The sequence below is a fragment of the Zingiber officinale genome, chromosome 8B (assembly GCF_018446385.1).
Source record: "Zingiber officinale cultivar Zhangliang chromosome 8B, Zo_v1.1, whole genome shotgun sequence".
Lineage (NCBI taxonomy): Eukaryota > Viridiplantae > Streptophyta > Magnoliopsida > Zingiberales > Zingiberaceae > Zingiber > Zingiber officinale.
In genome coordinates, this window is record NC_056001.1 from 20412605 (window position 1) to 20439042 (window position 26438).

General features: G+C 36.9%; 2 protein-coding genes across 2 annotated transcripts; one reads left to right on the top strand and one right to left on the bottom strand.

Annotated features, from left to right (window-relative positions):
- Positions 1-5774: 5774 nt before the first annotated feature.
- LOC122016949 (protein GRAVITROPIC IN THE LIGHT 1-like) lies at positions 5775-7741 on the bottom strand. The gene has a single exon (XM_042574390.1). The coding sequence runs from the start codon at positions 7467-7469 to the stop codon at positions 6120-6122; it is 1350 nt and encodes a 449-aa protein (XP_042430324.1). The 5' UTR covers positions 7470-7741; the 3' UTR covers positions 5775-6119.
- An 8678-nt stretch (positions 7742-16419) lies between these two features.
- On the top strand, positions 16420-17418 carry LOC122013577 (chloride conductance regulatory protein ICln-like). The gene is made up of 3 exons (XM_042569834.1): positions 16420-16586; positions 16654-16777; positions 17248-17418. Exons 1-3 carry the CDS (start codon positions 16420-16422, stop codon positions 17416-17418), a joined length of 462 nt encoding a protein of 153 aa, XP_042425768.1.
- The last annotated feature ends 9020 nt before the right edge of the window (positions 17419-26438 follow it).

Consider the following 26438-nt stretch of genomic DNA (forward strand, 5'->3'; position numbering starts at 1 on the left):
AATGACTTATTATCCGTCATGTGATTCAAACATCCACTATCCAAAAATCAAATATCGTTTTAAACTTCATTAGAATGGGCATGAACCATAAATAACTTACTTTCCTTCTTTTCTTCTTTCACATAATTTGTTTGTGAGTCATTTCTTTCTTATCTGCCCAAATTTTTTTACAACCATAACGTTGAATGAAATTTTTATTCTATTTTTTGCCTCTCTTGTCTATCAAAATGACTTCTTCCTTTGCCACGTATTCCACCACGAAAACCTCCTCTTTCGCTACCTCTGGCAGCAAAGTTTTTTTTTTTTTCTATCTCCCCCTTCACTTGAAAAGCTTGAAATATCTTTTCTTCATTCTTCTCAATAAATTTATTTCGCTTGTCTATTTTGCAAAGAATCCATTAGTTCATCAAAAGAGAAAATAGAGAGATATTTTGTCTCCTCAATCACAGTTACTATATAATCATATTTAGAAGTCAAATTTTACAAAACTTTCGAAATAATAATTGCATCGGTTATATTTTCTCCATAAGATCTCATTTGACTAACAATCAAAATTATTCTAAATAAAAAATCTTACAAAGATTATCCTTCATAAGCAAGGCCTCAAACTTGCTTATGAGAGTTTGGAGTTTCACTGCTCTTACTCTAGAGGAGCCTTGGAATTCATTCTACAATATTTCTTATACTTCTTTGGAAAAAAAAAATAGTTGCAATTCTTGAGGAAATCATCTCATGTACTACTTGGTGAAGGATGAATAGTACTTTTGAATCTTTCTTTCTATTCTGTCTTAATCAACCTTCATCGACATCCTCATCGTCAAAATCTTTCTCTACTAAATCTTAAAGATTTTGAAATCTAAATAGAGTCTTCATTTTGATATTCTAAAATTCATAGCACTCTTCTTTGAAATTAAGGATGAGGAGTCGAAAAACTCTATTGATTGTTATTACAAGTAAATTAGGACACATCAAACCCGACATTCTGATATCACAGTTAGATAAAAAGGGAGGATAATAAGAGGACAAGAAAAGACAAGTAAAACACAATAATTTTCAATTTCAATTGATCATTCATAAAATACGTAGCATATTTATAAGCTATTTGCATAGCTCAAGTAAACCACTAACTCCATAATTCTACTCCATTAATTCAACTAATGTAACTACATTGAACAAAGACATTTTGTCTTTAACCACTAAATACCACTACTACCATTAATTGACCTAATGAACCTACTAACTTAATTATTAATTTTGAATCATTTTATCAACGTAATCTACCTTAATACTATACTATGACAGCTTAAAATTAATTGGTACCATTAGATTGGATGCCACTTTAGTATTCTTCGTTTCAAACTTCTTAACTAGCTCATTCACGTACATTCCTTCATTGACCCACGTAAAAATAGGAAAAAATAATAATATATAATTTATTTACCTCCATTCGATAAGAAAAAGATAACAACATGCAACCCTTTTTTATTAGAATCATATAATCGAATTACAACAATATGTATACAAGTAAGATCCTATACAACTAATCAGCAATAGTCAACAGTAGGTCGTAATTGGTATAACATATGTACAGGTGCTGATCAATATATTACATTTATAAGCCATAGCTACTACAAAATATATGCATAAATGATTTACTTTTCATAAACCGACTAAGAAGAGATAATTCAGCTATCAAAAAGGAGGTATAGGATGCCCTATTAATGATTAATAATAATAAAAAAGAATGTTCAATAAAAAGTGCACCAAACAAACTACGAATGCTCATTGCGGTAGATTGACCTCCTCTCATCTTTCAAGTAAGCGTCAGCCCATATTAGCATTGACCTCCTCTCTTTTCACGACTTGAATGATAAAATGAGCAAATTTGGCAGTCTACTTTATTCCTACGTATATAATTTAGAAATGAAGTAGAAAAAAAAAGATAAAATGAGAATTAAATCTAGAACAAATAAATAGAAGTGCAGCTTTATAAAGAGAGTGAGATTAGAGACCAAGTCAAGTTCTTAAGCACGACAAACACAAGGTGGTTATGGCAGCAGCGGGGAGAGACCAAGTCAAGTTATATGGAAGATGCAACCAAACTAGAATTGTAAGGATCAGAGTTGGATTGAGTGGCAGTAGAATTAAACCAACAAATCCAATCAAATTTAAGGAATATATAACAAATTCAGGGCCGGCTCAAGGCTTAAGGCCCATGCCTAGAGCCCCTATTATATTGGAGCCCATAAAATTTAAATATATATACCTATATAAATTAAATATGAATATTAATTTAAAATATATGAGTCTAGATATTAAATATTCAAAATTATGGTTAAAATAAATTTTAATTGAGATTTATTTTTATGGATAATTTTAATTTTTTTACTTAGCTAAACTATATTTGGTCAAAAATTTTAAATTTTTTATAGATTAAATTTGGATCATTTTTATTTTTTTACTCGTGTTAGATTTAATTGATAATTTTAATTTTTTACTATTAAAATTAGATTTAATTGGTAATTTTTTTTTTATTAAAATTTAATTAGTAATTTTAAATTTTTTAATGATAAAATTTTAATTTATTAATCAAAATTAAATTTTGTTAATAAATTAAAAATATTTATTGGTTACACTTAATTTATATATATATATATATATATATATATATATATATATATTTTGATAAACATACTTTTGAAAGTAAAAAAAATTCAATAATGCAGTATTATTTCTTTCTTAAATTTTATTTTTCTTTCACTTTTTTTTAAATAATTCACCGTCAATATATTCTAGCTAAATATTTTTTGATAAATAAATTTTATTAATAATTTATCAAAATATTCTAGCCAAATATTTTTGGATAAATAAATTTTATTAATAATTTATCAAAGTTAAAATTGATAAAAAGATAGTTTAGTTCATGAAGCTCCAGTCAATGAGAGATTCCGAGGAAGAATATATTCTACGTAGTAACTATATCTAGTACTCGAACCTATTCCTCTATGTCACACAATAATTTTACTGTTGTGTCGAAACTTTCCTTTTTCGAAGTTAAAAATGATTGATATTTTAATTAAAAAAAGTATAATTAAAATATATATTAATAGACTTACAATAATTTATTATTGTTTCTAATTAGATAACATAAAATATTTTTTATTTTTAAAATTTTACTAATAATAAAAAAAATGAGATTTGATATAAGATAAAGTTATTGCTACGTGGCCTAATTGATGACTGTTTTTAATTGTATAAATAATCATTGGCAAAATATTAAACTGTCCTTTTAAATTTTACTAACAAAATTAAATATCGTCCTCGGGATATGGTTGAATTGGTTAATACGGGATAGATATTGTTACAATGGACAAGGTGTTGAATCTCAACAAAGTCAAGAAAAATACTCTCCTTGCAGTGGTCAATTGTAGTTTCCAAATTTACCTCCTCGCATATAGTAAGATCGATCGTGTTGAGCTGCTAGAATGTGTTTACTATAATATGTTTAACGATGAATGAACCTGGTCTATTTGCAATTTTGTAGATATTAGAATATTTATGTTTACTTTATATATTTGATGAATATCTTGTACGTTCTTTTGAACTGTATTTTTTATATGTTTTCACGGTATCTTAGTAGATTAAAATTTATACCTATAAACGATTTAAAAGCATGAAAGATGCTATATCATCTTTAAATAAAGATCCATTCGATCTCACACCTTGGAACTATAAGTTCTGGAAAAAAAACATAAAATAATCATACCGAATGTGTTGCATGTATTTCGGTATCGGCATACAGGACTTAATGTCGCACCTTTAGCATTGTTAAAATTATCTGCACGTGTAGATATAAGAAAAAAAAAGTGTTATCAAGTAAGTTGTCTTTCATCAGATCTACTACTATTAACCAAAAGATGCATGCGTATCTCTTATTTTTGCTTTTCATTGTAACAAAGGCTCTCTCCATTCACAATATTTTAAGCACCATTTGCACAATAGTAAATAAGCAACTAATAAATGATGTACGATGCGAAGGCCATTTAATGAGCAGCTAAAATCACAAACCATAAACAATGTATTGAGTCATCAACATTAACCCATGATGCATACTCTCGCAATTTGAATGAAAACCATACTAATTTGCATCACACATTTTGTGAAATGCTGAGAAATGGAAAGAACTACGGCACCAGTTGGGCGATCAGAGCAAAGGCAACAAATACACAAACATATTTGTAAACATAACTTCTAGTTGTATGATGGGTTAACCAATTACTGCTAAAGCACCAGTGGAATTGAACGTTTTAAATGCTTCATTTTAAACTGATATGATACACTACAAATTGTTCTTCTTGGTTTCTAGTCAAGGCGGTTTCAGATGCTACTTTCTTTGGACAAGGATTAAATATTACCATTTGGGTTGGATCTCATAAAATTCGATGTTAAGAGAGAAATTTTCCTAGCTGAATGCAGTTTAGATTTACCACAAATCAGGTCCAGAGTCTAATTACTAAATTTGTAGATACAATCTAGACCAAAATGTTTCAGATGTTCTTGTAGGGGTTGGAGGATGAATAGCATCAATGGTTATTTCATCCTAATACAATCAACATGTAAACTAAAATACAATATGTGGCAAAATACACAAGTAGTTACAGAAAACATATCTTTGATTACACATGTTTAGTTACTGTGAATTATTCCCGTACTGATTAAGAAATCTATCATCCATTGATGACAAAGCCTGGTTTGACTAGCAGGTAGACCTAATTGGTAGGCACGTTCCATAATAGTCCTTAAAATAAGATATAAGGAATAGCCAAGTGTTAAGGACGTGCAAATTCATCTTTGTTTTCTGAGTCAAGAGCCATACTCCTAATGTATATCCTGAAATCAGGTTATTCACCAAAATATTCTGATAAGTAGTCAAAGCATTTCCAACAAGGAAAGGTAAAGAGCAATGGAGTAAGTAGGTTCCTCTCACTAGTGTATCTCGAAGATATTTGTTGAAAGTTACCGGTAGCAAAGCACTGTTCAAAATTATCCTCATGTACATAAATTCTGAACCTAATTAACAACCGGGTTCACTTGTCATTTCAGAAAAAGTTTAAAAAGAAAATTCAAAACCATGAACCTTATTTCTGAGCATCATCCTCCAGCTTCAAAACAGGAATCTTAAAAGATTTTTTTGTTTTTTGTAGAAAAAAATGGAAATACCTACTTCACCTACATGCTGACAGGTATAAGAAAGGAATCTATCCTCAATCTCAGCAAGCTGCCTTTCAACAACCTTTCTCAATACAAAAAAAAAATGAGAGAGGAAATACCTGCTCCACCTCCATGCAGACTATCCGGCCTCAACCTCAGAAAGGTGCGTTTCAACAACCTGTCTCAAGCTGCAAACAATGAATAGCACATTTCAAATAAGTCAATTAACAACAAAAGCAGATGGAGACAAACTGTAGTTGTCTTGTAACTTAAAATTTATCATAAATATTTATTACAAATTTTGGCCATAAATATCGATCCTAATATCAAAAAGAATGGAGGGCATATCTGCATATTTATATACATGCAGTAATAGTAGAGCCATAGTTCTGAAATATCAAACTATCGAAGTCCAAACATTGTAGACGTAAGCATTGTAGACTTGAGCATACCTGTACATCAGTGTTCTCATTAAGTACCAAAGGGTGAAATAAAAAAGAAATAAGTGAAAATGAAAGGCTTGCTTAATATGCTTGCCAAAAACCAGATAAATCTGCATAGACTTGTAGGAACAAAGTGGTATTTGACGTTCACTAATTCTGCAAACAAGTATTTGGTCAACAGAATCAAACTGATCTCATATGTATCTAACAACTGGCTAATAACCTATCAACCAAGGTTTGAAAAATAAACTCTGCTCACATTAACTTGTGGCTCCTCTTAAATTTCCAGATCATAGAAGTTCTTTTATTTATGGTAGATTCCATCAAATTGAATAGAGACTGAGAAATACATACAGTTGTGTTCAAAAGAAACCACTAATCCATCTATCCACTAAGCACAGAGGTGGAATAGCTGAAATTTGACAAGAACAACAAATAGGATTTCCATTAGCAAAGAATATGGAACTATAATATATGCTTTGTGCCATCCAGGTAAACCCTGGACTGGATCACTGTCTTGCCAACTCGAAAACCTGGAACAACAGTAAAGCCGACCTTTGGCCGAGTAGTCCTCTGGCCATCAACGCACATCATGTTTACCTTACGGATAATGCTCTCCATGAAAACCATAGAGAACTCAGTCCCCCGCGCAAGCTGAAAGATTTCCACCACAGGGTCGTATGCCCAGGCCAACTTGTGAAGCGTCCACATGGAGCTGGCCATGGTCACAAACGGTTCGTACAGGGGACTCGACTGGCTCAGCAAACCCAGTGACAAGTCTTTTTTAGTTAAATTCCTTAAAAGGGATGATTCAATGCCTGAGTGGATGAGCTTTGCATACTTCTTCTGGCAGAAGTTTGCAAAATCACAACCTGGAAAATCTCGCATTGTCTCCATTGGATCAAGAGCGGAATGATCGATGAATTGCTGCAAAGAATCATTTCTTCGAATGGTAACATCAATGTCCCTCAATTCAACTCCGGTTCCATCTTCGCAGAAGTCATAGGAGTCAAAGCCTCCAAACATCCCCAAGCAGATGTAGGAGAGGAGGGCGTACCGGAAATGTCTTGGCTTCGCGTAGTTGACGTCCGGGTAGATGCAATTCGCTGCGGCACGCAGATCCCAACCGGAAATCTTCATCGAATCCACCCAGATGCGGGCGAAACGATGAGTGACGCGGCAGGTGTCCCTGAGCACGGAATCAAAGACCCCAACCGTGAGCAGCGCCTCGACCTTATCCTCCGCCGGCATACAGGCGCGCTCGAGTCGGTGAGCGAGACGCGCACAGTTCGCGTTGAGTTCCGCGAGCGTCTTCTCAAGCACGCCAGTCTCGGCGTCCTTGCCGTCGATGTCGGACTGGAGGCGATTGACGAGGGCCTCGAAGGCGCGGAGTAGATCCTGGTTCTCCTGCACCTGCGCCTCCAAGTGGGAGGAAAGGGGGACGAAGGGAGTCGATCCGAGTTCAAGATAAGTGCGCCTGAGCTCCAATAGGCGGCGGAGATGGGAGACGGCGGCGCGGTCTGCAGTTCGTAGGTCGTCGGGGAGGAAGGGCGACTGCGCGGTCTGGAGGAGGAGGTAAGCGTCATGAAAAGAGGAGAAAGTGGTGAGAGCAGCGGCGACGAGAGCTTGGGGGCCAGGGCAGGGGGCAGGGTCTGGCTTCAGGACGACGACGCGCTGGCCGGTGATAATCTCCTCCGACTCAGGGTCGGCCGCCGCCACCGCCGCTGCAGCTTCCTCGTCTTCCTCCGCTTCCTCATCCTCGGCGAAGAATTCGATGGTCTTAGACTTGAAGGCCAAAGCAAATTTCTGAAGCATCTCTCACTCTTTCTTCTTCTTCTTCTTCTTCTTCTTCCGTAGAAATCGAATTGGGATTGTTGGATGAAGGCGACGTGGTCGTCCAAAATGTCTCCTCTTTCCTTGTCGAACACTAAAGTTTTGACGAGAATGTTGCAGCCGAAGGCCCGAAACGATTCCTGAGAGTTCTTTCGCCTTTCTGTTAGAAGAAAGGTATAAAATAATTTATGTGTCCAACTATTTTTTTTAAAACCAGTCCTCCGTTCATCGATCATCACAATTAGAAAGCTTAATTCGAACCCCTCAGCCGTTTGGTCATATCCAACAAGGAATCAAATCCTTATTACATAGATTATCCGTCTCATATTTAGTCATTGTATTATTATTATTATTACGGTAGGTAAAAGCCAATTATTTAAAATAGGATGACAAATAAGAAGGTCATTAAGAAAAATAATTCCTCCTTCATGATTAAGTTCGATTATGTTCTTTTAAAGGGTAGATAGCCCAAGTTGAGAAAGAGTTCTATGGACTCAAAAAAAAGTTAACTAAGATTGAACAATAATTTAGGGGACGTTTGATTTAGGGGAATAGGAGTGAGAAATAGGAATGAGAATCATTAATTATCATTGCTAATATTTGGATTATAGGAATAGGAATACAAATAAGGGAATGAATCCTTGAAATTGGGTAATAACTCATTCTCATGTACCTCCCCTTCAATAAGTCATTCAGTAAAGATTCTCTGGTCTGCAAATTACGGATCAGAGGATGATCCACTGATGTGGACCCTTGATTTGGATGGACCCCACCTATTTAAAGATGTGGTTCATCCAAATCAAGGGTCATTATGTAATGGACCATCCCTTGGTCTGTAATTTACGGACCAGAGGATCTGCTCTCATGAGTCATTACCCTATTTTCATCAATCAAAATATTCCTTTATTCCAAAAATACTCTTGACCTAAAATTAAAATTTTCTCCCTTAATATCAAATATCAAAATATATTTATTTATTTTTTTCTTTCACATCACTTCTCTCTCTTGTTCTCTCTCATCATATTTTTTTCTCTCATCATATTTTCTCTCTCATCATTTTATCACACACTTTCTCTCTCCTTAATCTCTCCTATCACACTTTCTTTCCTTTTTTTTCTTATTACACTTTCTCTCTCATCATACTTTCTCTCTCCTCAATCTCTTCCATCGCACTCTCTTCCTTCTTTTTTTTCTCATCATACTTTCTCTTTCCTCAATTTCTCCCATTACACTCTCTTTCTTTTTTTTTTCTTATCACACTTTCGCTCTCATCACACTTTCTCTCTCCTCAATTTCTCTTGTCATACTCCCTCTTTTTTTTCCTCAACACACTTTCTCTCTCACCATACTTGCTCCCTCATCATACTTTCTCTCTCCTCAATCTCTCCCATCACACTCACTGTTCTCTTTTTTTCTCATCATACTTTCTCTCTTATTATACTTTCTCTCTCACTATACTTTCTCTCTCCTTAATCCCTCTCATCACATTCTCTCTCTTCATTTTTTCTCATTACATTTTTTCTCTCTTCATCCTCTCCCATCATACTTTCTCCCACATCATATTTTCTCTCTCATCATGCTCTCTCCTATCACACTCTCTTTTCTCATTCTCTCATCATACTTTCTCTCTCTTCATTCTTTCTCATCATACTTTCTCTCTCATCATTCTCTTTCATCATATTTTTCTCTCACATTCATCTTTCTCTCACATCTAATTTTTTTTCTCTTATTTTCCTTTAAGGGTAAAAAAGAAAATTTTGGTTTATTCCGATAGAAAATATGCAAATAACCGAACATTACTTTTAAGAGTGATATTCATGCTCATACCCATTCTCATTTCACAATATAATGATTTCCATTCCGATTCCTATTCCTATTCCTAGGAAAGAACCAAACGCCCCCTTAATGAACTCAAGGTAAGGTAGGTTTTCGAGAGGTGCTAATTAAGATGACTTAAGAGAAAACGTAGTCCAAACTCAAGGCGAAGTAACTCAATTTGAGGATATAGTTGAGTGATTTGAGAACAAATATCTCAAATGAAGAAGGAGATTGAAGGCTTAGAGATGCTCAGATAATTCACCAGCGGACAGTCCCGATTGAGAAGGAGTTGAAATTTCAAATACTTATAGATTATATTGATGTATAATTATATTGTTTAGATAATAGAGAGCTAGCTACCCAAGACTTGATTGTTTAAGTCTTCCAACTTTAGTTATCCAAGTTATGTATCAAGTTTGAGGTCTTATAGTGACCTTAAAACAGGTTGTAAGTATATAAGGAGTTATCCAATCATTTTGATGACTAGAAGCATATCAATTCGGTAGCAACGATCTATAGGAGACTAGATGCATGATTTGGACAAACATAATATTTTTGTTTAAACTTTGGTAGACTTTTGACTAAAGGGTTTGAACAATGGAGTGCAAGATTATCCTTGTCAATTATGGATAACCTAATTGACTAGATGGTGATTTTTGTCAGATTAATGGAGTCATCCAATAAGTGAACAATATTAGAGTCAATAAGATCTTGAAGAACTTTAGGGTATTTAAAACTCCTAAGTTTCCTATGCTCATCAAGATCAGCTGCCGGAATTAAATTGCTTGGACTAAGGTTGAAAGCTTGAACATCTCAAACTCCACAAACTATGATGACAAATTGCAACGAGTCATAATACAAGTTGGAGAGTGTAAGAACCTCTATATGGTCTTTTCAGCTTCTCTATTTTGAAGGTTTCTTGAGTTTTTTCTCTTTAATAATTCAGATGTTTAAATTTTGTCCGACTAATTCTGAAGGTGCACAGTCTTCTCTCTTGATTCGTCTATCGAGTTCCACACGCATTGTTAAGCCTTCTTCCATTAGCTTAATTATTGAGAATTGTGATAGGGGGTCTCAACGTTTTGCTAGCAGACTCCAAATCTATTTGTATTTTGGGGTAGAATTTGAGTCAACTATTTGAAAGGGAAATTCTTAATCGAATATAAGTTTGTAACAATGTGGATTTAAAGGTGAATAACATGCAACATATGAAAGGTCGAAAATTTCTAATGTTGTGGATTCTAGTTTGGTAATTTAATGACTTATTATCGTAGGATTGATCGCTTTTATTAGGCAATCTATTAAATGATTGAATAGTACAAGTAAAAGATGAGCAATTCTAATAATATACAAATACAATAAATATATCGACAATGAAGAATTAAATCTTAGGTGTAAGTTGTTGAATGACCCTTTGACATAGTAACAGCAGAACTTGCATGAGCAAAAGCAATAAGGACAAAATGAAGCATAGTAGAGAGTTATGTTTAGCTCAAACCTCAAGACATTCTTTTATAGACATCATTTGGTCGACTGAAATCCCATTTAGTTGACTGAGCATCTTATTAGTCGACTGAACTTCGTATCCTTCCTTGTTTGTCCCAATTCGATCTAATTTTCGATGTTCAATCGACTAATCAAGTTTATCCGTTGATTGAACCTCTGGATTTCCTTTTCTGGGAGATCTAATCTGATCATCTATCATTTCCTTTTATGGATCGATCAACTGATCACTTTTATCAGTCAACTGAATAGGTTGTTATACTAAGTTTAGAAACTTCGATCTGATCTATGACATTATGGCTGGATCGATTGAGTGATCATATTTATTTGTCGACTAAACCCCTTCCCCTGGTTTGGTTGACTGAACAAACCTAGATCTCTGAGTTCTGTAAGTACCCCATGGAGATTTTGATATGATCAGTCAAGTCAAGTTAGGTTATGTTGTCTTTTGATACCTTATGTCTAAGTGTGCAGGGACTTAAGAGTATAGGAAGTCGAGTGAAAGACACAGCTAGCGAAAAGGACGACATGAGAGAGAATCGACGGGCTCGGCACGTCCGAGAGACGAGATGCTGCGGAAGAGTACGCTGGTGGACGAGAAGGAAGTAGTGGAGCTTTCGAGGGACGAGAAGCCGAAGCGGAAGACTGCTCGAGAAGAAGGCCAGAAGATGAGTTTGGGTGAGCCCAATTCCGGATGACAGAAATCACTCAAGCGAACGGACTGTTGGTGCGGGAAGCATCCGACGATCGAACCCAAGTTTTGATAATGGCAAAGGGATTCAAAGTTAAGTTATTTTGTTATCTAACATGTGTGAATAAGGTTTTTCAGGAAAGTCCTAACTGCGGTTAGGTAGGTGGAAAACTCTAATGGATGGTAACCCTAAGTCCTAGGGGGAGGTAACCCTAGGTGGCGGAAAATCCTAAGGGGCGGTAACCTTAGGTCCTAGGGGGTGGTAACCCTAGGTGGAGGAAATCTTAAGGGGGGGCAACCTTAGGTCCTAGGGGGAGGTAACCCTAGGTGGAGAAAAATCCTAGGGGGTGGTAACCCTAGGTCCTAGGGAGTGGTAATCCTAGGCGAAAATTCAGTCGGTCTGGAGGACCAGACTGACATCAGGTACGCTCTCCTGAGTGGAGTAGGTGAGGACGCGTTCCCTGTGGAGGGAACAGTAGGCGTTGGTTCGACCTAGGATTTTCGATCGAAAATTCGAAGTCAGAACTGGACAGTCCGCGACTGTCAAACTTTCATATTATTATGTTTATTGTGTGTGCTAACTTTCTTTTGCAGGATATGTGGTTGGTTTGTGGACTAACATATCTTGTAGGGACAAAGGAGGCACTTGTGCCTCAGATGAACAGTACCCGAGACGCCCCTCCATGGAGCTTGGGGGTGCCTCGGGTGCAAGGCAGAAGCTGGCTGCGCAGAGGAGCTGGAGGCGCGTCCATGGAGCCTGGAGACGCCCTGGACTGCTGGTTGAAGGGGCCTTCAATGGACGATGAAGGCGCCCTCAGGCGGATAAACAACGGGCTGCGAAGGCTTATCGACAACGTTGATGGCGTGATAGATTTTAGGGTTTGAGGTGCCTCCATGAGGCATTGGAGGCACCCTCAATAGCCTATTTAAGAAGATCTCGACCAGCAACTTCGACAATGACTTCCAAAGCAATCCTTCTTCAGCACGCTACTCAAGAGACGATCCAGAACTGCTGTAGCAACACCCCGACGACCAGGAGATTCAAATTTCTCATTTCTGTTGTCGGTATAAAGTTAATTATTGCTTTACTTGTGTTACATATATGTAAACTTGCGCGATTATAGTTGTTGCCCAAAGTAAACGTTCAACGAGCGTGGGCCTTGGAGTAGGAGTCGCCCTAGGCTCCGAACTAAGTAAATCTTGGTGTCTTTGCTGTGTTTTGTTTAATTTCCGCTGCAATTACTCGTACTTTTTTGAATACGAAAAGTGAAAGCTACGAGCGCTATTCACCCCCCCCTCTAGCGCTTCTCGATCCAACAATTGGTATCAGAGCGGGGTAGCTTCGATTTGGTGCAACCACCAATCAAGCACTTTTTCGTGGTATTTTTTAAGTTTTTCGGAGTTGATTAGGAATCAGTATTCTTGCCATCTTTTGATCTAGTGTTTTTTCGTAATCGTATTTTTTCTCGAAGTTGGTGCAACACCACTCGAGATCGTGTAATATTCTTCTTTTAAACCGCACTACTAATCTAGGATCAAGTCTTGGGACACGTTTCTTTTTCGTCCTTTCGTGCTAGATCTTCAATGGCTCTCCAAGAAGGTTATAGCACCGCTCGCCCACTGCTCTTCACCGGAGACGACTTCGGTTACTGGAAGGGCCGGATGGAGGTGTATCTCCAGACTCATTTTGAAGTCTAGATGATCATCAAAATCGGACTCGAGCTTCCAACTGATGACGACGACAAACCGATACTTTGCGAGAACTGGGATGCAACCCTAATCAAGAAGGTAGAAGCAAATGCCAAAGCGACCTACACCCTCTAGTGTGGCCTGACAAAGGAGGAACTCAACAGAGTAGGACCTTTCTCAAGTGCAAAGGAGTTGTGGCAAAAGCTGATCGAACTACACGAGGGTATATCAGACACAAAGGTAAGCAAGAGAGACCTTATTTTAAATAAACTATATAACATTAAATTGTAGGAAAATGAAACGGCAAGCCAACTATACTCCCGCATACAAGACCTATTGAACGGACTCCACGCAATCGGTCAAAGGGTGGAGAACAGGGACATTATAAGGTATGCACTCAACGCTTTTCCTAGGAATATCTTGTGGGCATCCATGGTAGATGCTTACAAGGTATCCAAGGATCTCTCGTCAATAAAGTTAGATGAACTTTTTTCTGAATTTGAATTGCATGAGCAAACTAATGCACGCCCAGCCGAGAAGGGTATAGCTTTGGTTGCAGGTACAAGCAGAAGGCGCAGAACCGAACCAGAATCAGAAGAAGAATCAGATTCGGACGATGACGACGACGAGCTCACGGCCGAACTTGTCAACCTGGTGAGGAAACTCTACAGAAAGAAGAGGGGCTTCAACAAGAAGGATGTAAAAAAGATAATCCAGTCCAAGGAGGCCCAACCAAAGGCAAAGTTTGAAGTGACGTGCTATGTATGCAACCAAAAGGGGCACATCAAGGCCAACTGCCTGAACCAAAAAGATGCAAAGAAACAAAGAAGGAAGAAGGCCCTGAAAGCGACTTGGGACGAGTCTTCTTCAGAGGAGTCCGACGACGAGAAACTTGAGCAGACGAGTTTTCTGGCAGTGACGGCCCATACCAACTCAACGAATCCGGAAGCGAGGACGAATCGGAAGTTGAGTCCGAGAGAAGCCACGAATCCGTATCTATTTCCGAAGGGCCGAACTCCTCTGTAAGTAAATTTCGTTTGTATAATTTAATAAATTACTTACTGCGTAAACTAGCTAAGTCTAATGTTCGGATCAAGTCGCTTCTAAAGGAAGTAACATCCCTTAAAGAAGTGACTAATACCGAATCCTTGGCTGACACTGGTCAGACTAGAACCTCAACTCAAGTCCAAAAACTTGAGGAAGAGAATTCCAGTCTGAAAATTCAAGTCAAGGATTTAAAGACTACATTGGAATGATTTACACTGGGTTTCAAGAATCTTGATTTAATTCTTAGAAAACAGAAAGCCGTATACAATCGATCCGGACTAGGATTTAAAGCTAAAAGAAAATATCAGTCTTATTTATCACTGGTTAACAAACCGAATAGAAAGATAGTCCAAGCATGGGTTCCTAAGTCCAACTTGGTCAATCAAGTTGGACTTGGTCAATATTAGGTCCCCAAAGATCAAGTACATTACCTTGATAGACCATATCGAGGCTATGATCCAAGGGGAGCCAATAGAAAAATTATCTTAATAAATAGATAAAAAATTGCTTGATACTTGTTTATTTTTTCTTGTAATAAGCATGTTTAGACTAGGATAGATTAAGGACCTAGACATAATTTACACTTGTTTAGTTAAACTTAGGGGTTTCAAAAGGGAAATTAAATATATATTTTCTTTGAAAGGCTCTGTCTAGAAGTGGTGGATGATCACATACCTAAGAAGGCATAATGCCTCGCCACAGCCTGGGAGCCAATCTTCGAAAAGTATATTTAATTAACCAATTGGAAAATCTAAGTTTAACTCAAATATAAATTAATCCTTAGAAATAATCTAAATTAAGATAACCATCTCACAAAACTACATAAGGTTCCTTGTTTAATAACTTAGAATCAGGTGAGATGGATCTAGGTTGAACTTAGTTTAATCTAATTGATTAACTTAATAATTTAATCTAATCAATTAAATTAATAATTTAATTAAATTAATTAACTTAATAATTTAATCTAATTAATTAACTTAATAATTTAATCCAATTAATTAACTTAATAATTTAATCTAATCAATTAACTTAATAATTTAATTTAATTAATTAACTTAATAATTTAATCTAATTACTTAACTTAATAATTTAATCCGAATAATTAACTCAATTTCTAATTAATCAATTTAAGAAATTAATTAACTTAATACTTAACTAAAATCTAATTAATTAACTTAACTAATCGACTTAACTAATAAACTAAATAAAATAAAATTAATTAATCATCTCACAAACACCCATAGGAATACCATAGTTGATCATCTAGACTGGGTGAGATAGAACATTAAGTTAATTTCAGTCAAACTATCTTCTAAATCCATCAAATTGCCCCAACACTACAAGAAAAACCCTCATAAACATCGGTGGAACAACAACGATTTTAAGCAAAAATCGATGTCTTTGAGTATTTTACACCGATTTTTCTAAAAATCGGTGTCTATAAACGTAGATTTTCGCTCATAGACATCGATTTTTAAGCCGATGTCTATGAGCGCCTTTTTTTCGTTAATAGACACCGATTTTAATAGTGATTTTTAAAATCCGGTGTCTATGATAAAATAAAATAATATAATTTTCCCACCAATACTTAGCCGAAATTTGCAACACTTCACTCTTCCCTCTAAACCTAAACCTATATCGCGCTGTCCACCGTATATCGTCGCCTCATCTCCCTCTTCCCCTTCCTAGATCGACGCCCCTTCCTCTCCCGATCAGGATCAACACAGGACGTCCTTGCTTCTCCGTCCAACCACACCGCATCTCCTCCAACTCCTCCCATTGGGTGAGAAGAGGCTGCCTGTGTGGCTTGGAGTCATCGTCGGGTGGCTAGAAGTCGCCCTCCTCCACTCTTCCTCGATCCCATATCTGGTAACCTCGATTCCTCATCTCCTTCTTCTGATTTGATCCCTCCTTGTCGATCCTCGCGTGGCCAGGACTGATCGGAGCTCCTTGCTCGCTGATTTTGCTGCTCGCGGTAGGATTCGGCGCTGCCTCCAGGTGTGTTATCAACTAATCGGTCGACATGGTGAGGGGGAAGACACAGATGAGGAGGATAGAGAACCTGACCAGCCGGCAGGTGACCTTTTCCAAGCACCGGAGAGGCCTTTTGAAGAAGGCCTTTGAGCTCTCTGTGCTAGATTAAAAAGGGGCATTGTGTCCTGGGAACCCTAAGATACTCCCGATATGGGTTTAGGGTTGCTGCACTTCGATGGTTGCATCGTCGACGACGATGGACGACCCCTGCTGGAATCCGACGACGGCGAGGAGCTGACGCATGTTGAGCCTGGCGTCGCCGTCGCCCTCGGTTCCCGACCCATGGAGTCGCCTGGAACTCTCTACGTCAGCTCAAGGTATCAGTGCCACACTCACTCAGTTTCTTGCTTCTTGTCTTCTCTCAGATGTGAGTGGATCCTGCAGGAGGGTGATTTGGCTGAGCGACGCCGACAAAGGGAAAGGGTATGCGGTGGATTTCTTGTCGTTGTCCCTCCACGCTGTGTCAAGGGACCTGGAGACCTACCCCTTTCCTTGCATCTATACTCAGGTATTTGATCTATGACTGAGTTTGGGGAGGTTCTACCTAAACTTCTATTGAATCCAAAGGATCAAAATTACAAAACGTAACTTTTTTTTCTTTTTTGTTTATCTTGAACATTAGAAAGCTTTCTGTGTTTTTTTGGAGAATTCATTGTGGTGCTCGATAATGCGCTATTTTCCCTCACTGATTGGTAAACTTGAACTTTTGTTGCCTCTGACTTGAATTTTCTAAGCATGAATTAAGGGGCTACCGGTAAGCTGTTTCTTGGATAGCTACATGTTGGTGCTTGAGGTTGCCTATTTGAGTTGGTGATTACTAGCTGAGAATGGTCCTTTATAGTAATAATGTCCTGAAGGATTTGAATTATTTGAGGGGTAAATTTGAGTTACACCATTGAGGATAGTCAGATTGGCTGATGGCTCCTGTGCTATTTTTTGCTTTATTGCTTATGTACTATTTGCTGGATTCTTCATCAGATCGAGATAGGCGACGAAGATGAAGAGTCTGAAAGCTCAGATTCAGAAAGTAATGATGATTTGGAATTGTCAAAAGTCACTGAAATGAGACTTCTTCCTTCATATGCTAGAAAGTGTATCCTTGCTATCATGCATGCCTCATATTGTTTTCATTTGTGGCAAGTTCATTGATTGATGCATTTTCATGTATAAAGTAGGCGTTGCTGAATCTTTTATGGTCAACTTTCTATTTAATGCTATTATGAGTGTGTTTGTCAAAGTAGGAAAGAATCTGATGGAGTTAGCATTGCTTCATCATGGATTTTAGTTATGGCATAATAATACAATTATGAATGTCATCTTATCTTATTGTTCTGATTATCCTGCAAGTTCATTGCATCGATCTTTAACTCATTGATTGCATATTCTGGGACTGTGTTTGTCTTCTTATCAAGTCTCATCTTTCACTAAGAGAAAAATCTCTATGCTTTTTATATGGTTGTTAAGTTCAGATCATCCTTGCATGTTGCTTTTTTTTTCCTTTTCTTGATACTGAAAAAACCTTAGAATTTGGGTTTGGTCAATTGTTTCTTTCATATTCTGTATCTTGGTAATATAAAAATATTACATACTGGGTAATCATATGTTGTACAATGTTGATCTACAATGCTAGTAGTAGTTATGTTTGTGAATCATGTTGTTAGTGTGTAGAGTGTACCAAGCAGTGATTTAGCTCTCTTCCGATTGATTTGCAACATCATGGTAATTAGTATATTCGATCCTTAAAACATTTTACTGTGCTCAAGACCAAAGGAGGCAGTAAATTTTTGTACTTGTTAATGTTAATTTGAAGAAAATATTAATAGTAAGCCATTTGGAAATTATGAATGGAAAAACGTTAGAATCGTTTATAATGCATTTTTAGAAAATGAGAATATCATATACAATAAAACATTGGTATCATATACAATTAAACATTGGTCCTTGCATATTCCCAAGATATGTTAATGTCGTAGACAACATTCCATAGCTTTCTACTTATATTTCCTTCTAACAACTCAAAAAAACCTTTTAACAGATTCTGTTGATTCAATTGTTCATGTTCCTTGTGTAACAACCCAAATTTCCTCATTACAAGTTTTAATAGTAGTTAAAAAATATTTTAAAATACTTTATAAATATTCTAGAGATTTTTAGAAATTTTTAGAGTATTTTTATGCAATATTTGGAGTTCGTTTGGTATTTTTACCAAAAGAAACAAGTTGCAAAAAAATAAAAAGATAAGCCAAGATTCGAACCAGAGACCTCCGGTTAAGCAAAGCCTTTAGTTGTCTCGGCTAACCAGGTGCCCAAGCGGGCGTTGCTGATTAAAGGAAGAGTGAAATTTATTTAAATAGTAGTTAATAAACAGAAAATAAATAGGAATAAAAGGGATTCGGTTGAGGTTCGAACCCGCGACCTCCAACCCAAATCTTAAGCGAAGCGCGATAGCCAAGTGCCCAAGCGAGCGGTGTTGTTTAGAAAAGATAGCGGAAATATTTTAAGTAGTAGTAGTTAAACAAAAAATATTAAGTATAAAAGAGTTGCGGCCAAGATTCGAACCCGCAACCTCCGACCCGGTCCACACCTTAAGCAAAGCGCAATGACCAAGCGCCCAAGCGGGCGGTGCTGAGCAAATATCGAGCGGAAATAATTTAAAGGATAGTTAGTTAACAGAATATGGGAGTTATAAAAAGGGGATAAGTTGGGGTGATGTTGCCGTGACCTAAACCTTTTCCCAATCTTCCTATCGCGCGACGTCGGTCTTAGCTCGGGCGAAAGCGCAAGGAGGAGTTAAGGCATCGTCTTCGGTGGTCGACCAAGGTTCAATCCGAGGGATTCTTCACGCGGTTGCGACTTTTCCGGCAAGGTGAACGCGTAGGCACAAGAGGAGGCCGAAAAGCTCGAGCTAACCGGAAACCCTAGAGCTCTTATTCTCGGTTGTGAGTCCAAGAAGCAAGGTAAGTGCTTCCTCACCTGCAGTAGAGTAGTTTCGGATTCATGTGAGCTTCTTCTTCTTGATTTTCATAGCAAGTTTGTAAGGAGGATCGTTTTGTGCTTGTTGCCATGAAATTTAGTTCAAATTGTTTAGAGTTTATAGTAACATTTCAGCAAGTTTAACTTGGTATTGTGCAATGGAAAAGAAAGTAAAAGCAGCTCCTTTTGAAGTTCTGTGGATTTCGGATGGTGCTATAAAGGGGGCACGGATAGTTTTCCTTTAGGGTTTATAGTGCAGATTTTTGGTGGAACTTGTAGTGCAGATTTTTGGTGGAATTTATAGTGCAGATTTTTTGTGAAACTTATAGTGTAGTTTCTTTTTTTTTAAAAAAAAGATTATAGTGCAGTTTGGTTAAGTATTATAGTGTAGAATTTATGTTTGCATAGTATGCAGAAATTGTGTATCATAGAATGCAGAATCTTGATTAGTATAGTATGCAGATTTAGTTTTCAGTTTGTGATTTTAGCTTAGTATTCCAGTTTAGATCATGTTGTAACATGCTTAAAGATCTCTATTGCTCTATACAAGTATAAGCTTTACATAGGTATTAAGCTTTAACAGATTTTTAGTGTGGAATAGCTATGTGTAGCATTATAGATTTTGATTTGTTTAGCATTGCAGATTTTGAATTGTTTAGCATGGCAGTTTTGATGGTTTAGCATTGGAAGATCCAATTAGATCTCTAGTAGCTTAATTAGATTTGCAAATTTTATTAAGTTTACAAGTGTTAGCATTTCATTCTACAATTCTTATAAATATCATGCTTAGTCTTGCTTCAGTTTATATGGGACTATGGTCCAATGGGTGGGCTCACATAGTCGCCCCTAGGTTCAGATAACCTAGCTCTAGGTTCAGATAACCTAGTAAGAGTGAGATAAGATAAATCAACTTATGAATCAGTATTTTACTTTTATCAGTGACACTGTGCTGGACTCTTAGTTGTCCTTGGGTTGGGCTCCCATAGTCGTCCCTAGGTTTAGATAACCTAGTAAACCCTACTAGATTCGGGACTAGCTACCTCGGGTCTAGTTAGGGATGCGCGCATAGCAAGTACAGTTGTCGGGCCCATCAGCAGCATGATTATTATTTTTACCTATTATGAAAATAGTTTTCAAAACTTCACAAATCAGTTACGTGAATACAGTTCAGATTCAGCATTAGCCTAGCGTCAGTTTAGCTCAGCTTATGTATCAGTTCAGTTAAACTTATTATTCTGAAGTATAAAAGTATAAGTTTTGAATAAGTGAAATAAGCTTTACATGTTTAGCATTTCAGCATGTCTTGTTTCTTTTGCTATTAGATGAGCATGTGTAGTATTTCCTTTAAAGCATTCAGTTTTATATTTATTTTATTCACATGCATATTCGAGTTTTGTGAGTTAGATAGCGCTTACTAAGCAATTTTACTTATAATTGCATTTCCTCTTACTGCAGATAAAGGAAAGGAAAAGTTATAGCAAAGGAAGGCGACAAGGAGGTGCGGATGGATGTATGATGCCTGGACTATAGAAGCCTTGGGATTTTGCATAAGAATTTATTAAGATTGCCATGTATTTAGAATTCTTTCATTTAAATTGTTATGCACATTAGACCTATTATCTGAGTTGTACAATTGTTGCATGCATGTTCAGATTAATACATATATTTCAGCATGTTTAGATCGATGTATAGTTTTAGTTGTGTTCATATGCTGGAGTAGAATGTAGAGATAAGTTGTTTATGTTTTCCGCTGCTATCAGTTGCATGTTTAGAGAGTTTATGTATTGATAATTACATGTGTGCAATATTAGTTAAGATAAGTTAGTAGTCCAGTAGCGCTCCACCCTCCCAGACTAGTAGTGAGGAGGGTGGGGTGTTAGACCTTGAATAATGCTTAATGTATATTTATTTATCAAGTGATGAAGAAGCTTATGACTAGTCTGTTTCACTTTTTTTTTTTTGTTTCCCAAGCAAAAGGTATGTTATTATTATTATTAAAGTCATAAACCGTGTTCTTTTTGTCTGTTGTTCTTCATCAAGCAGGATGGACTGCAAGCACATTTATGAGAAGGAACCAGTAATCCACTACATAAGCACAAAGAAACCACATCCTCGATGCCCAGTTGCAGGTAAGTGCCCTATCTATTGCAGTTGATCTTTCGTTGTTGATCTTTTTGCTCATTACAACTACATTCAATCAGGTTGCCTAAAAATTCTCCAAGTTGGACGGGTTGTATGCGACGCCTTGCTTACAATAGAAATTGATGAAATGCATTTGGCATCAGCTACAAACATAAAGTCAACAATGGTAGAAGATTTTTATAGAAGTTGACCGAAAATGACAACACTGCTCCCTGCAACTATAAGCTTGATATAATTTTTCAAGGTGATTTAGCCCCTGTCGGTGATTTGTCATCAGCCAATGCGATTTAGGCATCATAGTTAATTATCTTTTGATGTTGTAAGAAGAATATTTGTGTAATTTGTGGATACGGACTTGATGTGTACAATATCTATTATCTTTTTATATTGTAAGAATAATATTTATGTGTTGGTTACATGGATATTGACTTGGTGTGTTTAGATACACCAATGTATAATAATATTAACTAAATTTTGTACTATTAAAATGTTGTATAATATCGATTTTTCACTATTTCAGAAATCGAATCGGCGTCGTTAAACAATATTGATATTACATCGATTTTCCACCGCTGCCAAAACTGGTGTTATTAACATATAATATTACATCAATTTTACACCGTTGATGAAACGGTGTCGTTAAGTGATACTACACCGGTTAATAACCGATTCGAACACCGGTGTTGTTAAGTGATACTACACCGGTTTTAACCCGATGTCTAAAATGACAAACCTTTTACATCGCCTTCATAGACATCGGTCGAAAATGTAATAGACACCGGTAGAAAACCGATGTCTATGAGGGTTTTTGTTGTAGTGCAAATCAAAATACTTTTATGTAGGAACATAAAGAATTGGATCAATGGATGCTAGATAGTGGATGCTCCAGGCACATGATTGGAGACAGACTGAAATTCACTAAACTGAAACTCAAGAACCTAGGGTCGGTTGCGTTCGACAACAACGGAACCCTTAAGGTAATCGGAATAGGTAATATCCAATTAAATTCTAATTTTTATATTCGAAAAATGTTATTAGTTGAACAATTTAGTTTTAATTTACTCAGTATTAGCCAGTTATGTGACTCAGGATATTTAGTCACTTTTTCAAAAAATGAATGCATAATTAAGAATATTAATAATCCTGAAATCACACTTAAGGGAATTAGGAAAAAGAATATTTATACAATAGACCTACCTATTGATAGATCGGATGCGAGCGATAGAGGGGGGGGTGAATATCGCTTTCTTTTAAAACTCTTCTTTTACTTTTAAATCAGAATCATGTAGCGGAAAGTAAAAAGGGAGACAGGTTCATTTACTTCGTTCGGAGCCTAGCTCGACTCCTACTCGAAGGCCCGCGGTCCTTGACCGCACTGATGGGTAATCACTATAACTCTTCTTTCCGAAACCTTCGGAAAGAGGCAGATCGTACAGATATAAGAAGTATAAGATAGTAACAACCCTACTATCTTATTTAAAATTAAGTGTAATACAAAATAAATATATCGATAATAGTATGCGTAGGATGTAGCTTGGTCGGTACTTCCGGACGGAGTGACTTGCTGAGTTATTGAAGATGTGTAGCACAATCCGTACGCGAAGAAGAGCTTTTGAGATGATCAGAAGAGTTGTTCTGGCCTTAGACTTTGAGCCTCATTTTATAGGTGCCTTGGGCGTTCAGTCGACCGATCCCACTATTCGGTCGACCGAACCCGCTCCCTTCCTTCCTAGCTGGAGTCTGAAGCTGGCTCGATCTTTCGCAATAAATGATCATGAATGGTTCGGTCGACCGATCCCATTTATTTTGGTAGACCGATCAACTTCCTTCCCTGTTCGTCTTGATTCGCCGAGATCAACATTCAATGCACCATTAATGCTGATTGGTTAGGTCGACCGATCCATAGGTTTGGTCGACCGATCCGCTTCTTTTCATTTTGTTGCTGATCAGTGCTGATGAACTGGCTGTGCTGAGTCATCATGGTTCGGTCGACCGATCCTCTGGTTCGGTCGACCGATCAAGCTTTGACCGGACTGTACTCTGTTTTGGTTTGAACTGATACCTACTTTGAGTTGACCTAGTTCGGTCGACCGATCGGGTCGAACCTGCAAAACAGTGTTAGATAATAATCCTGTAAAACAGAGATTAGCACAGTAATATTATAATGCATGAATAGTATAAAAGATAATAGAACTATCTTGATCTCAACTTGGAAACCTTCCCGGGTTCTTCAGTTGGATCAACGACCTTAGGTTGTTCCTTTCAGGAAACCGACCTCACTATCGCTCCTCCAGTTGTTTACCTCAACTTACCTGCCAAACATGGTCCTCCAGACATGTTTGGACTTTTCCTGCTTAGTGTCTGATCGCCCGATCCACTAAGACTTTTCCTACAATACTACATTAGCCAACAGCAATAATAATAATACAGAATACAATGGTAAACCTAAACCTAGATTTACCAAGATCCGCTGGTCCGGTCGACTGCGCGCGGTCGACCGGAAACCATCCGAACAATCTTGCTTGGAGTTCACTCCTCCAAGACTTCTCGTTACCTAAGGTTACCGCCCCCTAGGGTTTTCTCAACCTGGCTTCACTCACCAGGACCTAAGGTTACCACCTCCTAGGGTTTTCTCAACCTGGCTTCACTCACTAGGACCTAAGGTTACCACCCCCTAGGGTTTTCTCAACCTGGCTTCACTCACCAGGACCTAAGGTTACCACCCCCTAGGATTTTCTCCACTTAGCTTCACTCACCAAGACTCAATATTCGGCTACCTAGGGATTAAGTCCTCCAGACCTATTCACTTGGCTTCCACGATATACCAAGATTTTTCCCCTTGCCTAGCCTACAACTAGGACTTCCCTTGATCAAGTTCCATACTTAAGCATATTTAAACATATTTGTCTGACATTAAAACCTTGGAGGTTGATTGCACCAACACCTACCTCTTCACAAGAGTGTCTATTGACACAACAAGAGGAAACCGAGTTGTGGCACAGGAGACTGGGTCACACTCATACTAGACTCATTTAAACAATAAGTCAAAATGGTTTAGTTAGAGGTCTGCCTAAATTAAAATTTATTGAAAATTCAACTTGTGATGCTTGTAACAAGATAAACAAACCAAGTCAAACCATAAGTTAACCAACCTAAATAGAACAACTTCAATACTTGAGCTCCTTCACCTAGACTTGTTTGATTCACACAGAGCCAAGTCACTAAGCAAAAATCAATATTGCTTAGTAATAATTGATGACTACTGAAGATTTACTTGGGTAAAATTCATAAAAACTAAAGATGAAACCTTTGAAGTTTTTAAAATCTTTTACAAATTAATAGAAAATGAAAAAGACACCCAAATAAAAAGAATTAGAAGTGACCATGGGGGAGAATTTAAAACCATAAATTTATTGAATTTTGCGAAATTAATGGCTATAAACATGAATACTCATGCCCTAGGACCCCCCAACAAAATGGTCTAGTAGAACGGGAAAACATAACCCTACAAGAAGCTGCTAGGACCATGTTGAATGAATACAAATTATCTAACCAATTCTGAACTGAAGCAATTAATACAGCATTTATATATAAAATAGAATTTTACTTAATAAATATCAAAATAAAATACCTTATGAAATATATTATAATAAAATTCCCAACTTAAACTACTCAAAAGTATTTGGCTGTAAAGTATTTATTTTAAACACCAAAGACTATTTAGGAAAATTTACATCAAAAATAACCCCAGGAATATTTTTAGAGTACTCAACAACTAGTAGGGTATATAGGGTTTACAACAAAAATACCCTAAAAGTTGAAGAAACTACAAATGTAATTTTTGATGAAGAAAATAACTTACCTAATGTAGTAAATGAAAATATCAATATAGAAAATATTAACTCAAGAAATTTAGAAGATGATGAAGAAATTCCACTTGAACCTAGTGAATTACAAGAACCAGTTACTGAACCAACTATAAGACCAACAAGAACAAATACTAATCACCCATCTGACCAAATCTTGGGCGATTCAACTCTAGGAGTCAGAACTAGGTCATCCTATAGGAACCTAAGCCAAATAGCCCTAATTTCTAAAATTGAACCCAAAACTGTAGACGAAGCCCTACCCGACCCAGACTGGACACTAGAAATGCAAGAGAAATTAGTCCAATTTGAAAGAAATCAAGTCTGGGAATTACCTAAACCCAGTAACAAAACCATAATTGATACTAAATGGGTTTTTAGGAACAAGTTAAATGATCAGGGTGAAATAGTTAGAAACAAAGCAAGATTAGTAGCTAAAGGGTTCAACCAAGTAGAAGGGTTAAACTATGATGAGACATATGCCCCTATAACCAAACTTGAATCCATTAGGATGTTGCTGGCCTATGCAGCACATAAAGGATTCAAGCTTTATCAAATGGATGTAAAATCCACTTTCTTAAATGAATTTATCAAAGAAGAGGCATATGTAGGTCAACCCCCAGGATTTGAGGACTTAGAATATCCAAATAATGTCTTTAGGCTAAAAAAGGTCCTATATGGACTAAAACAAGCACCGAGGGCTTGGTATGAACGTCTATCCAATTATCTAATATCTAAAGGGTTCAACCAAGGTCAAATAGATCCAACCCTATTTGTAAAAATCTTAGAAAATGATATTTTTATAGCTCAAATATATGTAGGTGTTACGCTCCGCAAGTGTACGGAAATGTCGCAAGTAATATAAAAGATTATCGTATCCACAGGGACTGGAATAAGCACTAGAAATGTCTCAATGCGAATTAGCTAAACAACTATCCAATTGTTTCAAATGCAAAGTGAAGGTAAACAAATCTAATATTAAAGATCAACAAACAAGAGTTTAGTGTTTTGGGTTATGATAAAGGGAGATTCTAGGAGTTTCGGTTTCTTTGTAAGATTTCTTGAATGTAAATGGTTCACTAATTCTTATCCCTCAATTGCCAAACACTTGTAGAAAGTTGCCGGTTCTCTCTTGCAATAGATAACCAGCTAAGGACTGAGAAATGTATCTAAATATGATTAATTAGA

Excerpts from the sequence above, each read along its gene's own strand:
- LOC122016949 (XM_042574390.1), bottom strand. The coding sequence starts at position 7,469 with ATGCTTCAGAAATTTGCTTTGGCCTTCAAGTCTAAGACCATCGAATTC.
- LOC122013577 (XM_042569834.1), top strand. The coding sequence starts at position 16,420 with ATGGGTTTAGGGTTGCTGCACTTCGATGGTTGCATCGTCGACGACGAT. Across the intron at positions 16,587-16,653 it reads ACTCTCTACGTCAGCTCAAG|GAGGGTGATTTGGCTGAGCG; the intron begins GTATCAGTGCCA and ends TGGATCCTGCAG. Across the intron at positions 16,778-17,247 it reads TTCCTTGCATCTATACTCAG|ATCGAGATAGGCGACGAAGA; the intron begins GTATTTGATCTA and ends ATTCTTCATCAG.